Source organism: Ischnura elegans, chromosome 3, assembly GCF_921293095.1.
Source record: "Ischnura elegans chromosome 3, ioIscEleg1.1, whole genome shotgun sequence".
Lineage (NCBI taxonomy): Eukaryota > Metazoa > Arthropoda > Insecta > Odonata > Coenagrionidae > Ischnura > Ischnura elegans.
The window spans coordinates 131051111-131069482 of NC_060248.1; the positions used below are offsets into that span (position 1 = coordinate 131051111).

The following is an 18372-nucleotide window of genomic DNA, read 5'->3' on the forward strand; positions in this document are numbered from 1 at the left end:
TATCATCCTGTCCATTATGTCATTCACATTATTTTTCACATCATCACCACTTTTTTGTCACATCATCACCACTCGTGTTTTGTACTGTACGTATTTCCTGATGAATTATTTTATACTGAGGAACCTTTTCTTGAGACAATAAATGAATTTTAATGTACGAATATGTTGCCTATGTCTTATTACCTGTTTAGTTTAAGTAGAGTGCCACCGTTTGCGTGGTCACTGCCATTTTCCGGTCATCAACTATTCTATTTCAGGAAGCCCTAACGCTGGTGGAGAGAGGAATAACTACAACGGTCCCGTTCCTTGGACCCATAAACCTATACTCAGCGCCCCCCTAATCGGTGTCTTTAAAATAATAATCAGAATCATATATTATTTAATCAAATGAGGAACATTCTAATTAAAAATAAGGACTAATCAAACGTTTTTTTAGAATCCAATGAATGTATAGTTTTTTAAAATCATTTATGCAAATGATCTAATACACAATAAAAGGAACTTAACTGAAAATATACTTTTGACGTAAACATAAATTATTTTAAGAAAGCTGTTTTAGAATTTTAGATGTCATTTCTTTACTTAAAATAAGCAATTATATAGCATGAAAATTTTCAATTTATAGTCGTGACCAATCATGTTTTGTTAAAATTATTTTGATAATTAAGTGAGTTTTTATCATAGTTGTTCATGATCTAGAAGTCATTTAAGAAGATTCTACTGCTAAAATCAATTACATATTTTCATCAAATTAAATTTTAATGAGAAGGATGAGCTTGATGGCATTATACAAGTTTTCCAATGTCCGGTTTAATGTCACTTAGCAGAAGTCTTAAATCACCGCGTTCGCAAACCTGAAGTATGTTTCTCTGCTTGGAAATACGCTGAGTGACTGCACTAAAACCACGTTCAACCAAATATGAAGTCGGAAATGTAAGGAGGAGTTTTTTTTAACTACCATCCATAATGCTGGATAACGATTGGAAATATCCTTCTGTAGCCAAAATTCTTGATAATTTATCTTAAACTTTAGTTTCAGTTCAATGTCATTTTGTTGTCCAATTAATTCTTTCTCAAATACCTTTTCTACACTGATCTGAATTGGTTACCCCTTCACAGCCGAAGGGATTATATCCTACGATCTTTTCTGTTCTCCTTATTCCAAAAACAGACTCCTGCATATCTGTACGAATTATTCATCCCCCGCAAAAAAATACTGGAATTTCCACCCGCCGTGTTTCTCACCTTCAAATTCCTCAAGCCCGTACCAATATATATTTCAAATCTTTTCATCCAACTGCGTCTAGATTCTGGAACTCTCTTCCGCCGAATATAAAGACGTCACAATCACTTCAGTCGTTTAAAAGAAGGCTGTATTCTTATTTTAAGTCTGGGGCTTAATTCAGTCTCCACAACTCATTAGAGTCATCATCTTAAAGTTGTGATGTATAAAAACTCTCTACATAAATGTGTATATATGTGTGTGCGTTCATTACTGCCTTAGTTAAAACCTATATTTTTGTGTTATTAGTATTGAATATTTTACATTTTTTGTATAAATATCTACTACTTGTTAGCCTATCAATAATCTCCATGATGACTTATTTTTGTCAAAATACCTTTTATTAAGAGTAAAACATTTCCTGTATTTTCTATTTTTTGCTCTCATAGGTTTTACCTAGAGAATAATGAAAATATTCAATTCAATTCAAATACCACAACTTCCTCAACATCTACAAACGGATTTGTTATCTATAAAGACAAAAGGTAGGTTACGGAGCCTTCGCATTTGTCACATTTTCAGGACCCTCCAGCGCCCCCTTGCCGCCCCCTCGGCACTTTTCGCCCCCATAGACTATCCCCCCTGGGGGCGGTAGCGCCCACTTTGGGAACCACTGGTCTAGAGTTTTCTATATCTCCGTCGAACCTCTCCCCTCTCTTCCTCACCCCCCACCCACGTAATGTGCGCGAGAGATTACGAGGGGGTGAGGCACTAATGACCACTCTCCTCTCCCTCTCTCGTCTCCGTCTTAGACATCGACGAGTGTTCGCTGCGCTCTGACAGTTGCGACCGGCAGCGCGAGTCCTGCCTCAACCTGCCCGGGGGATACGCCTGCGTCTGCCGCGCCGGATACGTCGCCTCATCGGACAACATGATCGTGGATCGGGGGAAGTTCGACTTGGAGTGCGTGAGGGACAAGGCCCTGCAGACTGCGGCCGCGGACATGATGGCCGCCGGAAGATTCGGAAAACCCGCCGCAGAGAAAGGTAGGGGGGCACGGATGCATTTCAACATTCTTTCATTCGGCCAACAAATGTGCTTTCAGGGACCGCGCATTTAAATTAGTTTTTAGCAATCTCCGCACGCATCGAAAACGGTAGGCCGATCCGAATCTCGCCGAAAATGAAATTTTAGTTCGGGCAATTATACCGAATAAAATCAACAAAATCGGGTGCGATTAATTGGAAGTTTGGCATATTAAAGTAAAACGAACTCACAGTTGAATTTTCCTCAACTATTTTAATGTGTACGACGAGTTTCGGCTCACAGTATCATCTGATACAATACAACACAGTATATGAGATCATCACAGTAGTGCATTTGAGGAAGAGGTTGGGGAAGAGGTTTAATAAGTAATAGGAAGGGGTGAGTAACAGAAGTAACAGAGGCGTGGGGAGACAGAGAGAAAACGGAGAAGCAAGGAGATGTGGAAAAAATAAAGGGTAAAAGGGGGAATCAAGGTAGTTGCTATTGTAGATGCCCTAATAGAATGACAGCAGGATAAAACCAGGGAAACGGCTTTCACATCAATTTAAGTAGGCGTCACTTGACTAATAAATTTGTTATGAACATGACCAATTTAGTATGGTATGGTAAGGCGACGATGTTTGGCCAAAAAATTTAAACTCGGTAGTTTGATCTTTCTTGTTTCTAAGAGAATCAACCCCATCGAATCACTTCTCCTCCTGATGTACCAGCAAATACCAATATTTACAATACTGAAATCGGCTGCAGCAATAGGTAGGGGGGAAGCGAATATCCCGACCATATTGGGGTGAAATATTCCCTTCGTTCGCAGAATAAGAGAATATATCACAAACAGTTTTGAAATGTTTCAGGCTTTACCGGTGTGTTATGATGAAGAAGGTTTTATGGGTAACTTCTCGCGTCAGTTGATTCATCTCCTCCGACGTTTCGACAACTATATGTGTTGAAGTCTTGGGGGACTGAGTGTCGTGCCTAGAATATTTTATATACGAGTTTTTCTGTTCAATGCAATCACCTTCCATCATCTATGTCTGATTTTCCACGTGCATTATCCCTGCCATGAGCGTACCCAGTGGGGAGCAGGAGGGGACAGCTGCCCCCCCCCCCCAGATGCAAAAATCGTGACAGTCTTCAAGGAAAATCAGAACTAAATTAAAACGAAAGTTTTCAACGATTTTTTATAAACTCAAGAAAAATGATATTATTATGAGACATATAACTAAAATATTTTTTCAAACAAATAATTTAAAAAACTTATAAAGCGCTGTCATATATTATCTTTAAATGTTGGTTTCATTCACCTCCTCCATGCTTAAATGTTACAACTTGAACGACCATGGCTCTCCTCCCCCCCCCCCCTAGTTTTGATCCTGGGTGTACCCTTGAATTCTGTTGAATATCTTAACAATGGTTTCCGTCACGTGTTCAAACGAAATGAGTTGAAGGGACTCGCTGAATTTTGGGGCTGCACGCCTGCCCCTATGCTTTCACAGGTTCATGGCAATCGTGTGTGCCTCTTCCATTCAAGAGCCGCATTCCTTTTCTCAGCCATAGCTCACTCTCTCACTCATTCACTTGGAAGTTATTTACCATGATGTCGATGCATCGTCCATCTCCACGTTTTTATACGTGAAAATGGAGAGCGATGCGACGCGACATAGCGGACAGGCAACTATAATATGAACTCGCTGCAGTTAAAATCTCTATAGGGATCTATCCAAATACCTGCAGTATTTTCAACATGAGTTTTTCGGACGGGCCTCTTGATGTTGTTATAAAACTGGGACAACTTTAATGTATTTTATTTAAAAAATGTTGAGGAATGCAAAATAATTCCCCTAGAAATATAAAAAGAAGTTTTTTTTTTACAAATATACAGATAATAGCAGGCGTGCAAGAGAAATGGAAAATTTCAAATTATTAAGTCTTCGTGGTATACGATGGGATAAACACTTAAAAAAACAAATTTAGTGTTTAGGATCATTGGACATTTGATGTTTTTAGGCTGTTGTCTCGATTTGAGAGGTGAAGACGACATCGATGACTAATAATTACAGTTAAAAATAAATAAATTACGCGGCACAAACAGGAAAATGAAACCTTGCCCTAAAAACACATCATTTTAATTTTTTCAGCCTTGAATTCGGTCTTTTATTTTAAAAATCAGCACTCTTGATATCGAATCAGCTTTGATAATTCATCTCAGTAATTGTTCTTTGCAAGATAAATGCGAAAATATATGAAATATATGTCAACTTTTGTTTTGTTGAGCATGGACAAGAAAATTTCATCTTGCAAAATAATTTCTGATGCAATGAATTGTAACCCATGACTGGCGGTCATCCATGAGGTTTTAAGTGCAATTCATACTTGAAAAATGTGGAGGAAACATCCCCATGTTAATCGTGTTATCCGCGATTACCCTATCCACTAAGTTCAGCGATTCAGTGGACCACTAGTCGTTTAAAACTGATAAAATTAGGTCATGCTTGTTTGTAATTATTCCAGTTAAAAATACCTGAAAGAAAACGTGTGCCTGAGTGTGATTGCGCGTGCGTGCCTGAGACATACGCGGAAATTTGTTCTTCGGAGCAAATTTACCAAGTTATTGAGTGGGTGCGTGATCGTGTCTTCTTTTGTCAAATTTCGTTTTCTTCCCCCCTTCTTTATAACAGTTACAATTGTATTGGTTTTTATTTAAATAAACTCAAGTGTTAGTTGTTATCAGAATCTTCTAATAGCCATTTATACATTTTTGGCGATTGAGATTATTAGCGTATAAATATAATGATTGTAAATAAGTCTTTAGATAGAGCCTACTATTGCCCTTTACATTTCAAATCGCTTCTTTGGCTTTCCTTCCCAATACTTTTATATTGCCATTCCTTTTCTTTGCTCACTGAAAGAGTACGACCTTGGGGAATTCTGTCACTCGAAAGTACTTAGCCGGGCACCCGATTGAGCATTTATGTTAGTGATAAATTCATTAAGGCGCACGTTACATAAGTAAATTAGAGCTGAATGGAGTGTCCACTGTTTTGAGAATTATTAACATTCTGCCATTGTTGTTGCGTAAGATAAATTGTTTCCTTGACCCTTGCCAGGAAGGTTGACATGGGGGCATGGGGGGTGGGGGGGGGAGGGGTGCAGGACCAATCGCAGCTGACCGTGAATGCGGCTCGCGTGCAATCGAGGAGAAGCGTATCGGAAGGGGGGGGGGAAGCTGACGGCCTATTGGACGATAAAATGTTTTATTCTTCCAAAACGATTCGTCGGATGTAAAAAACGGAGCAAGTTTTGGCCATGAGATACTTATAACACCTCATCACTGCAAATAACGTTAGTAGGTGTGTTTCAATACATTAAAGTTATTGCATTTTATTCTTGTTCTGAGCGACCTCTAAATGCCAAGAAAAATTCGACCCTATTTTTGTAGTATATTGATTATACTCCTAATATTTAGAGGTTGAAATAAGGAATCCGATATAATAAAAAAATATATGCCACACCCTAATGGCTAGGAAAAGCATTTGCAAGTGGGAAACTGATATTCACCTTCACATTCGATTAAAAATTACGACGTCATTTTCATTTGTGAATGAGTGCTCCCTTGGTCACTTTGCACCCGTTCTTTTATCCTTCCCATTCCAGTCCTGTGGCGTGTAGTGCGCATGCGTAGAAGACAAGAATCTAAATGAAGCTGGGATGGATTCCATTTGAATTCCGAATTGGATAGCAATTATTCGCTAGGGTTGATTTTAAGTTTTATGGAGTGATAAAATGTGGGAGGCGCATTTATAACCGGTTGACACTTGAAGATTGATTATGAATTCCTTCCTTGTTTCACTGCGTTGCAATTCGATGGCATAAACCATAAAAGGCACTTTAATAACCTATAGGTAACGTAATCGGAAATTGATTATGATTTCCTGCCTTTGTTTCTCCACACTGCAGCTTGATTGTTTGAACGGAACTTAAGTAAACTTTTTTTATTTGATCATGAACAGTGATGCTTAGTATTCAAAATTCTCCCGATTAGTTTGTCTTTATTTATTTATTGTCAACGGATCCAACACTTAACATCCATAGCAATTTTGAAATAATTAAATGATTTAAGTACACATGCCACGATCAATATCAAGCCAGTAATTTACGAATTTCACCCTTGACCTGGCTGCACTTGTTAAAAAAAAAACAATTAACTTCTGATGCTGAATCTCCTCCGAGACGATAGAGTCTTGAGAAGCCACAGTTATAGCCATATAACTTATAAGAAAGATTTTTTGGTGAAAATTGTCCTGTAAATGTGTTCCTGCAGGTATCTTGATGTCAGCCTTCCCCAGGAGATCAGGGCAGTCTATAATGCCATTCACTCTTTTAAGATTAAGCGGATGTTCGCATTAAACGTGTTCGGATTAGAGGCACTCCGCTGCACTAATTTTTCCCTTGAGGATGAATCTCTCTCACATCACCGGCCGTAATATTTTTCTCCTTTCATCACGTTTTCCTCCTTTAAAACTTACGCTTTCATCTTGAAGTTTTTAGGGTGAACGGACCGGATTATTTTTCTCTAGCCTGCGAGTAAACTCCTCCTCTGGCGTTACAGTCCTTTTTCTAAGTTCTCCCATGTTCTGTGTGTCTGTTTGAACTCATGGTATAACGTATATTTATAATAAATCATTAAATTTAATTTTAAGTGCATTAAAGTGAGTAAAAACGTATTGCATCTTAAGAAGTATCATTCAGCCCAACAGAATCGCGCACGACACCAGGTCCTCAAGGGAAAAATCTACGCTAAAATGAAAATGGTCAACTGAATTCGATTACTCACATGAAATATTAATAATTTAAATTTCATTATAAGCTAAGTATGTGTGCGTGATAAGTTTTTATGGCGGTGTATAGAATTCTTTGCGATTCGTTGTCTGGACTCGTGCCTTCGATTCGCTGTTTGTGGATTTCTGGGATTTGGCTCAATATTTCACTGGCTATTTATTCCTCCCACTGCAAACTGCAATTGCAACAACACGTGCCTCTAATTTTAACTACTTCATCATGTATAATATCGAAATGTGGATCTGAGGAGTCAAAAGAGTGATGACTCACCATTTCCTTTCCAATTTTTTTCCGATAAACCTTGAACTGAATCAAAAATATACCATATAGAAAAATAATACAATTATTTTTCCAAAGGGTGCCTAAAATATTATTTCGCTGCGCGCCGCTTGTAAATACACAGAAAAAATATAAGATAGCAATCATTTAAAAAAAGAAGAGAAAATGGTGTTTTATTAATTTTTTGAACTACAGCAAGGATTAAATATCAGCTTTATAGCTTTTGAAGTGTGTGTGATGTAATTGAGGTAGTCACGTGCCACGGAAAGTAATAATTTACTCTATTTTCAAAGCATTACAAAAACGCCTACAAAATTAGATCAAAAGCGGAAAGTTGGCAACCATGGGGAGAAGAAATTTCTTTATTGTGGTTGACGACCAATAAAACTTTCTGGCTATTGGTAAAAAAGCAATTAAAAATTGAGTGTATAATGTGCAAGGGATGAATTGGGAAATTCATTGTAGTATATGACTATGGATATAATACCGACACAAGCCGTTGTATATTGGGCGATATCATGAAATTTAGCGGTACATCTTATCACACAGTCTGTGATTTGGTGAGTAAGCAGTCGTCGAATAACGGGAACTGGAATAACAGCCATTGATCACCATTACATCTTAAATACTAATACTCATAAAATTCCCTCCCAGGTTTCCATTACACTAGTTAACAAATTTAAACTTTTTTTTTGCATCTGGTTTGTAAATGAGTGGATTTACCTAATTTTAGGGTGCTGAATACACTGGTAAAATCAGTTTATCTCTAGGACGTCACATTTTCTAGATACACAGCAGAATAAAAAATGGTAATTGCGAAAATTGACACAATTAAGTAAAACGAAAATTAGCATTCAGAACGTTTGAAATCAATACACTTTTGAATTATGTATGGGCATGACGCCAATAAAAGATCCAAAATAGTTCAGAAGATATTTTCACCTTTCATCGTCTTTGGTTTTTGAAAAATGCGGCGACGGAGCTCTTCTTTTGTTTGCCGTTTCATCACTCTCCCTAACAATACCCCAGCAGTAGTCACCCATCATCGAAGGGTTCCAGTGACCTTGGTAACGGTGTTCCATGGTAAGAATGTCTTGGTGAAAGCGTTCACCATGCTCATCGCTTACGGCTCCCAAATTTTCCGGGAAGAAATGAAGGTAATAATGTAAAAAGTGAATTTTAAGCGGCATTCTACACCCCATGTTCTTATAGCTGTCCAACAGATCATTCACAATGGTAACATAGTTTATGTCTTTCCTGTTACCCAAAAAGCCCTTCACGATAGCTTTAAAAGAAGACCAAGCAGCTAATTGGATATCTGTGAATTTGGTATCAAAGGATGGATCTTTCAGCAATTTTCTTATTTGTAGTCCGACAAATATACTCTTTCAGCTTTCAGCTTTACCTCACTTAATTTGGGAAACTTTTCTTTTAAGTGATTGAAGGCCTCATCTTCTTTATCCAGAGCTTTTACAAAGTTCTTGATAAGGCCCAACTTGATATGAAGGGGAGGCAAAAAGATTTTATCGGGCTCAACCAATGGGGTGTTGTTCACATTTACGTTTCCAGGAACATATGACTTCCTTATAGGCCATTCCTTGACTCTATAGTGGTTCTAGGTGTCACGGCTGTCCCAAAGGCACAACAAGCAGCAGTATTTCGTGAATCCAGCCTGTAAACCTGTAACGAGTGCAACAACTTTTAAATCACAGCAAAGCTGCCATTCATGATCTCTAGCAACAATGCCATGGTTTCATAATTCTTTCATGTCTACTGCGTAAGCCAAAGATACCGATGGAAATGCATTTTCATTATGCAGTAGTGCTGCTTTCAAGCTGGTTTTACTGGAGTCAATGAATAGTCGCCACTCCTGTGGATTATGCTGTACACCTAGTTGCAAAATCAGACCATTGACATCCCTACACAAACTCATTGAATTCTGCATATCGAAATATTGAGTGAAGGAAGCACCTCTTGATCTGAAACAGGAAATTTTTGTCCCTGGAGCTAGAAAGTTCCGCTGTTGCAGTCGTCACCCCAAGAGTTCAGCCTGTTGTTTTGAAAGTTTTAGATCGCGAACCAAATCGTTCAATTCCTCTTGATTAAAGAGCTGAGGCGAAGTATCATGATCTTGAGGGCAGTACTCTTCTATATGTTCAATACTTTCTGATTCACTTGACATGGTGTCTGGTTCCGTGGCTTCCAAGTTAAAGACAGGAACAGGCAACCCCTCATCATGGGGCACAGGAAAATGCCATGAAGATACATTTGGATACTTTATTTTAAGTCTAGTTTTGCTTGAATGTCCCGAAATATTATTAAGACAGAAGTAACAGTCTGAATAATGGTCTTTAGGCTCACACCACACCATCGGAACAGCGAATGGCATGGCTCGGCGTTTTCCTTTCAACCACTCGGTTAAGGTTGTAGTACAGGTTATGCAGGCAATATGAGGCGCAAAATTTTTATCTTGATCACCAAGAGGACAATCAAAATAAGTTTTATAACCTTCTTAACCAAATCAGTGATTTGTTTTCTTTCGGTTTTTGGAGTATATTTACAATTAAACATCAAAACAGAAGAAAAGCAAAAAGCAAAATACTGAATACAAAAAATAAAAAAACCTTTAAAAACTCAAAAATGGTCCGTGCTAGAACATTTTGAAAGGTATATTCGGATTCTACACACCAAAATACATACTAGTTGATGTATCACATCCCAGATGCAAAATGGCTGTTGACTATAGTGTTATGGAAGCATCAACAGTTAATTGTGCTACATTTTACTCCACTATTTCCTTTTCATTAAAAGGTATTTAGAATCTAAATGTCATTCAAATTAATAGAAAAGAATGGAGTATAGAATTGAAAATGTATCACAAATGACTGTAAATGATTTTATACTGGCAAAATTGTGAGGATAACTTATTTAAAAATGGAATAACCGAGGTAACATTTTTTAAATTGTGACGAAAAATCCATTATTGCAAAACATGGACTGACTTTCTTTTGACCATCCATCTTATTTTAACTTTGATATCTTACATGCATTAGGCAAAAGTGCCGAACTTGACTTCACCGAGAATTTCGAAATTGGGACATTTTTATTTATTATCAACTTCCCCGTAAACAGCATATGACGGCCGAGGGTTTCCAACATTAACAAAGTACAACACAAACATCCATGCCCTGGAAAGGGATCACCTACCCAGGCGGGATTCGAACCCACGACCCACGAGTTTGGCAGGCAGGACTTTACCCCACCGCCACCGAGGCCGGCAAAGATGTATGGGAGAAATCGGATGAATAAGTCCTACAATTCTCAACTATAAATACATGTTGCGCTTGATGCTTGTCATTCGCACAGCTCTCGAAAATTAAACGTAATGCGTTGTAACAAGCCGAGGAAAATAATACAAAAAGTGTGCAAAAAGTACCGTTGTTGTGTCTCTCTGCCCGTTGAGATAAATTTCCGAAAAGTGAACTCGTCGACAAAAGATTTCATCGGTCTTCATTCCCATGTTTTAACTATTTATCTCCATCAGTCACAAAATTTAAATCCTTTGTCTTCCCGCGCTCGCCCGCACTAGGTTCCCGGTCGTTCCTGCAGAAGGCACTGCACGCTCTCAGCTGGGCGTAGGCAGCGAAGCGGCCGAAGACGCTTCCAATGCCTCGAAACCACCGCATTCAGTCTCTCGATGCTACGCGCGGAATGTCTAACTCATTGGACCAATGAGAACCCAATTTATTATTAAATCAATTGGAGAAAGTGAATTCTGTCCGGAACAAGAGAGAATAAAAGTTGGAATTCCAAAATCTTCTTTTGAAATATTTTTGGTAAAGTCGGAGAAAAAATAAAAATTAATAAATAGGTTAAAATAATTGGTCTTCAGATGAGGTACGTAAAATAGTATGATTTCCTAACACTCAGCTATAATCAACTTTTGAAGTGTAATAAAGAGAGAATAAACTTTATCAGTGGCTGTTTCTTGTTTTATTCTTTTTGCACTTGTTACTTTAGAGCAGCGTCTGACGATGCACCTAGTCATAGCTGAGTTCTAACTGCATTCGATGGTGAGCCGCTACAGTAACCTCTTTAAAATTAATTAATGAAAGCGGTTGAAATACCACTGCGCGTGTATTTAATTACGAGTATGAATAAATAATCGTATGCAGAATCAATTTCTTATATCAGTTTTATTTTTCACCACATTAAGAAGTGATACCTATTCAAATAAATTTCCCCAGAGATCTACATCTACATAATACCCTGCGAGCCACCTCTAGGGTGTTTGGCAGGGCGTGACAAATCACCAACATGCAGCATGCAAGAGGACCGCCATATGCACACCGCACGGTCATAGAAATATTACGCTAACTAGAAAAATATACATGCTTATTCATTAAAAAAATAGCTAATGGTTAGTAATTCCTAGAGCAAATACATGCAAGGTTAGAACTATGAAAAAACATGCAATGAGTGATCCTAGCGAACGACGCCATTAATCCTATCAATTGAGACAACGTTGCTATCCTTAATAGTACGAGGGAAGAATGACATTTTTAAATCTCTCTGTTTTGCAGTCTATTTCTTTTATTTTATTCTCATGATCGCGTCTACTATAGTACGATGGTAAACGAAGGATATGATTCACGTCGTCTGAGAAAATTTCTTCTTCGAAATTCCTAAGTATGTTAAGCCTATACTTCGATCTACGCTCCTGTAAAGATTCCCATCCTAACTCGTGTAACATACTTGAAACGCTGCACTTTTTGTCGTAACAACTCATCCGCCAGTTTTCATATTCCTGCCACTTGACATCATAACAATCTGTTGTTTTACCAGGTACCCTCAAGCTAATATGAGATTCTGCCCCAAATCTTCGAGAAATATTCTTCTACCGAACTTTTGCTCAGGCTCATTTCTACCGGCTTGAGAACCCCTTCAGTGTAGCGGATGGAACGTCTAATTATTAAGAAAACCGGCCTCACGCATTTAGAGAGCGCTGCGAACATGATTTGTAGAAAACTCATGGATTTGTCGTTAGAGTGGTTGCCAGGTGCAGGCGTATAAAAAAGGAAGGATAATCATTTCCGATTTTTTCTTCCTGAAATCCATTGGACAATTACAGTGGGACTATGTTTTACATTATTTTTTTCATTTTTTATTTATAAAGTTAGTTTAACCGGCACGCTGATAATGAGCAGGGATGCTGACTTACAAAAAATATTTGGGGGCCCAAACCGGGGATCTTGCCCCGGGAATTTTTTTAAGCAGTGAGTTTTAAGTTTTTAAATCATTTTAGAAGAGTCTTAAGACCAAAATTAGAACCCTGATAACTCGAATCTCGATATCTGGACTCACCGGGGAAAATCGAATTTTTGAGGGGGCTTGGGCCCCCTCAGGCCCCATGGAGTCGGCGCCACTGATAATGAGTTTGGATTTAAGGGGGTGCGCCGTACGTACCGGCCCAACTACAGCACTGTTCAGGGCTTATTGCAGTTGGAAGGTTTGGCTTGCTTGTCAGATACCTAGTTGCAAAGAGAAAACTAAAAGAAGCCATTTAACGGAGTTTGCCCATGTAATTTCATTGCGATCAAGATTGCGGAAATGGGTGAGAAAGTGCATGCAGAATCAATCCCCTGTGAACCCTACAAACCCTGAATGTGGATATAAAAAAAGGATAGCAATTCCAGACCAATGCGGAAACCTAAGATCTCTTTAGAGAAACAGTTTCAAACAGTTTAAAATGAAAGTAAGCGGTGGAATTTTCCTATAGCATTAAGAAAATTGTAACCGAAGTCCCGAAAAAGGACACACTGATTTTTGATTTATAAATGGTTAATCATATTGTCCTCTGTTTAAAAGTAGCCGACAATTTATTGATTTGTGGGTCTGTAAATGAAATACTTCAGTTCGCTAACATTTCGAATATGTAACGTTTTTCCCCATATATCAGTCCACGACATTTCAACAAAACCCTAAGGAAAAACGTAACATGATCAAAAAGTTGGCAAACTGAAGTATTTCATTAATAGACCTAAACCTCAAGAAATTGTCAGCTATTAAATTTTTACTTTCCATGAAGGAAACAACCTTATTCTAAAGTGTTTATCAAAGGATTTTGCAAGCTCTCTCAGCCCTGCTATGCGGAATTTTTTTTAAATATCGTCATCATATTTTATATCAACTTAAGGAAAGAGGTAAAGAAATGTTTTCGTGTCATCATAATATTGAATTTACTCTGAAGACACAAAAAAAGAAAGAAATAATAGACCAATTTTAACGCAACAAATACACAAGGAATGAAGCGATTTGTCCCGTTAAGCCTTTAAATGCTTGCCAGTAGGTGCCATTATCAAATTCAGCGATGGGATGTAAGTTCAAAGAATTGAATTACACGAAATAACATAATAGGTTTTTAAATAATAGTTATCCAAAGGCACGCAAAAGTAGTTTAAAATAAGGCGTACAATACAAACTTAAAATTATATAATTTACATCCTTTCTTATTCAATATCAGTGAAAGTAAAGGGAAAAAATATTTCAAAAATAAAGGAATTATACCTCAATCATATTGCATGTTATTTAGGTATATTTTCATTTTGCATTAAATATGATTTTCAGAGCCGTAGTTCGGATTCATCGTAACCCTAAAACCACCCCTCCACATGGCACGAGATACATGTTCCTCAGCTCTACGTCGTGAATTGATCTTAGCCATACGCACTGCGTCGATTTTGCAAATGAGTATTAACTTTCCATAATGCCGTCACTCAAACCGCGGCGAAAGTCTATAAGAGGCTATAAGTCTATAAGTCTCTGCTGAGCGGGTGTTTTGGGTTACGTGCGTCCGTGGTTGGAGCCTGGGTGGCTTATCGCCTGCATCGAGAGGCGAGCACTGGTCGGAATTAGAGTAGTTTCCTTCATCAAAGAAAACGAAAGGCATTGATTGCGATTCATTACCCACCATTAGTGTATTCATAATATACAAATTATTTGGTTTTAGAAATCCCAGTACAGACGAATGGCAATGGTCAATTTTAACCGCATTTCAAAAAGGCCAGATTGGCGCCCATGCGATGCCACTCCACGTGACGTCGCATCGCAGGAACCTAGTTTCTATACGAGTAGATAGGAGTTTTACATTGTCTGAGATTACAAATGCATGCATGAGGCACAGAGCTCAGGGAAACATGTCTTAATAATCACCTATTAAAGCCGCCTAAGGTCGGAAAGTTTCCTTTGTTTTAATAGGGTATTAATAATCCTTAATTAAGCCAAGCGCTACCTGCTAGCGGGGTACTCTGCTACCTGCTAGCAGCAAGCACCGCAGCGGTGCACAATATCCTCGCCCCAAGGTCACCTCACAATGCGGCAGCGGGAACCAGAACGACGTCACACGGAGATTTCCCGGCATTCATACTTAGCCGTCGCGTTTTCGCGCGCTCGAAATTTTTCACATTTCATTTAATCGCGAAAAATAGATATCGTCCTTTAAAAATCTAAGAGCGTGAAATGCGTACTCCAGGAGTAATAATCTTTCGATTTAGGCAATAAAAAAATAATAGGAAACCACCCTATTGGCATGACAGAAATGGACGCGGACGCGTTTAATACTACTAAAAAGAGGCTCCAGAGCGTAGCAGTAGCGGCCCTAATGTGAACCCGGTTCCATTCTCACTTCAACTTTAGCCACTTGTTGCGCAAGGATCGGCAGGATTTCGCTATGAATCCCCTTCAGAACTTTATTTAAACACATATTGTCCCGTGGCTACGGTGATCTATTCATTTGCCAAGATTCCACGATTGAGTCTCACCTGCGGTACTTTTTTTACATCATTTCTGTCTACTTTTTCTTTTGCGGAAGCCTTATTTTCATGGTCTTCCTCGAAAATTTTATTTCTGTGGAAAGAATTATTTGTTTGCGAATGCGGCATCTGATTTTTTCATTTTTTTTCTCACGGAATCTTTCTTTGAATTATTTCATTTCCGTTCGACAACACGACGCATTTTTAAGTGACACATGTACTTGGTTTCCTTGTATATTTCAATGCGGTCTTTTATCCATGATACAGTATTATGGACTTATTCTTGAAATTTAAGCATAGTTGGATAAGATCATTGAAATTCAGAGAGGGTGAGCCGGAGAGGGGGGGAGGTCTCATCCTCTGGCGTTGGGGACAGTTACTCATCTGAAAATCATCAATTCTTATGGGTAAAGCACATAGCTTTCCGGTTATGTTTTTTTCATGTACGCAAAGTGCTGGAATTACAACCAATAACGCATTCCGATTCGAACACTAGGCTTGAATTGCAAGAATGAGTCCACGATGTGAATGGTTTGTGTCTGTGGAGAAAAGTAGAAGGAATTTATAGAAGAAGTACCGTATACGAGAATTTATCTTGGAAATTAGCATTAAAATCGAGCACTGCAACTACTGGACGAGATAATATCGCATTTAAAAGATGTTCTTTAGGGAATTCATAACGCCAAATTTATTTCACTTGTAAATGCTTAATGCGTTTTTTACTATAGGTTATATCAGTGAGTTTCAAAGAATATTAATTGAGCTTAATTTTTAGCAATAAATGATTACATTTACGCCGCGTAGCGTATCTCTTGCGGGATAATACGTATATTGACACGTATCCTAGCGACTGGAACGCCACTATTTACCGGTCAATGGAATCGTGGGAGTGGAGAATCCTGTGAACAATATTTATATTTATGAGAGAAGCAAACAAAAGTGTTCTGCTAGGAAGGGGCTTCATTGAGGTCAGGGTCATAGAGAGCGTAATATTGGGTGGAGCGATACTCGGGATCTACGTATGCAAGACACCGTTTGTTTACGGTGAAAAATGAAAGTAATTAATTAACCTCGACACGAACATAATTTGCATAATTTGCGAACTTAGCTGCACATGATGCAATTGAAAATGCTATTATAACAACCAAACGAGATGCGTGGGAATAAGTTCAGTGGAAATATCGCAATGCCTCAAATCGAAACTTGAAGCACGTACGTGTGGAAGGGCTCCATATAAATAACGAAAGACACTTAGACAAGAAGCTTGTGGAAGAAACAAAGTGTTTTGCAATGCATTATTTAACAAACATAAGTAACTTCCATCACATCGTGCCACAGATCATACAACCCATTCCACGTGGTCGAATGAATGATAGGCTTCCGTAAAAGAAAAATTAGAAGGAAATTATAAAAAATGTACCGTGGAAGCAAGACCATCTCTACCCAATGAAATTGAAATTATATTAGGACTAACAATTAGAAGTATTATAGATATTACAAATATAATAACCAATAAAATAAAACGTACGATAAAGACATCACCTTCCCCATAATCATTTCTCTAAAAAAATGACCATAGAAGAAATGAATAATACAAGACCTATAAATATTAAAGATATTCAATCAAAGAGAAAAGTCATAACAACATTAGAAGAATTTAATATTAAAACCTCAATAAAAACTCAAAAAAATAACAAAGATTAATAACACAAAAGTAAATTCCTGTAAAAAAGAAAGGCAAACAAAAAAACATCAAGATAAAAAAAGAAATTTTACAAACACTAGAACACCAAATAATTACATGAGGCATATAAAATACTTCTATGACACCACAAATTATTATTTTAAAATAAACTACTTAAGATAACGTAAATTTAAAAAAGTTATTTACATTTAAAATCAACAAATTTAAAGGTACTCAATGTAAAAATGAGTAAACATTCACGTAAATAACCAGAATCATAAACAAGAAAAAATCATTCCATGCTGGGAATTAGAATATAAATAGAGAGTATAAGCCGCGCTGAAAAATGATAAAAAAGCTAGACCGAATATCAAAATTCGTCTTTAACTAATAACACTATTAAATAATCTAATTTCCCCATGTAAATTTAAAGTTGTGGGAGCTGTCATATTGGAAGATCTTTAAAAAAGCATCAAAGAGATATTCTAGGCATAAGATTTATTAAACCCTTATTTAAAAATAATCTCCGACTACCAACACGTTCATAAGAAATATTAGCTAAACAAAATATACCAGAAGAACAAAGACCATGAGCAATTATTAATGTAATTAGTAACCAATTAACCCTCATTAACTTATTGCTATCAATCCACCAATTGCAATACCTGTATGAGCAACAGAAGAATAAGCAATTAAAGACTTTAAATCAATTTGGCGTAAACAGGTAAGTCTAATACCAATGTAAAATGAAAAAAATGTAGTCAGCATTTTATGAAAGGGGACGAGAACCCATTGTTCCGCCTTCTTTACCTATCGCCGCTCTTCTCTCGCGAATTGGATCTCCGAAGCGTCTTTGACCTGCCCCCCTCCCCCGCCCCTCTCCCCCATTCGGCGCGAGCAAAATATTGTGGTCTCCCCATCAGCTGTTCTCCCTCCCCCCCACGCGAGGCTAATTTTAAAAGCCGCCGCGTCCTTTCACCGTGCCTTGAGGAATAAGAGCAGGCCAGCAGCAGCAACAGCGGCCGCACGATCAGCAACAGCGGCTCACAACAACGACCCATCTGCGCATAGTGCCGACGCGATGGACGGATTTTCCTCGCAATCGGGAATCCCGAAGCAGCGCCTCCCTTTTTCCACCGATGACGCTTAAAATCTCACCCCCGGACAATCTTCAACTTTTCAAAGCACGCCATGAAGTCAATGGGGATTTTCCATGACATTTTGAGCTTTGGAAATCAGCAACGCCTTATCGCTTATAGAACAATTAAAAAATTTCGCCTTCCCAAAATAACTCATCCGAATTCCACAAACTAGTGAGTAGGCACTTGACGCATTCCGATTCGACCATCCTGCTAAAAAGCGAATATGCTGAATCTTGAACGTGAGCAGATTTTCCGAAAACAATTTCAAGGAGTGAACGAGTAATTAAAGATAATATCAATAACTATAGTAATATTTTGAATAAAAGAAAAACGTGAACGGTAAAATTTTAT

At 38.0% G+C, this 18372-nt stretch overlaps 1 protein-coding gene across 2 annotated transcripts in view; it reads left to right on the forward strand.

Annotated features, from left to right (window-relative positions):
• The window catches only part of LOC124156586, a 58595-nt gene extending 47226 nt beyond the window's left edge, over positions 1–11369 (forward strand). For both annotated transcript variants that reach the window (XM_046531217.1, XM_046531218.1), the window contains 2 exons: positions 2035–2268; positions 10974–11369. In XM_046531217.1, coding sequence (XP_046387173.1) covers positions 2035–2268; positions 10974–11023 — 284 coding nt within the window. In that variant the 3' untranslated portion in view covers positions 11024–11369. The remainder of the gene's footprint in view (positions 1–2034; positions 2269–10973) is intronic.
• Positions 11370–18372: the final 7003 nt, after the last annotated feature.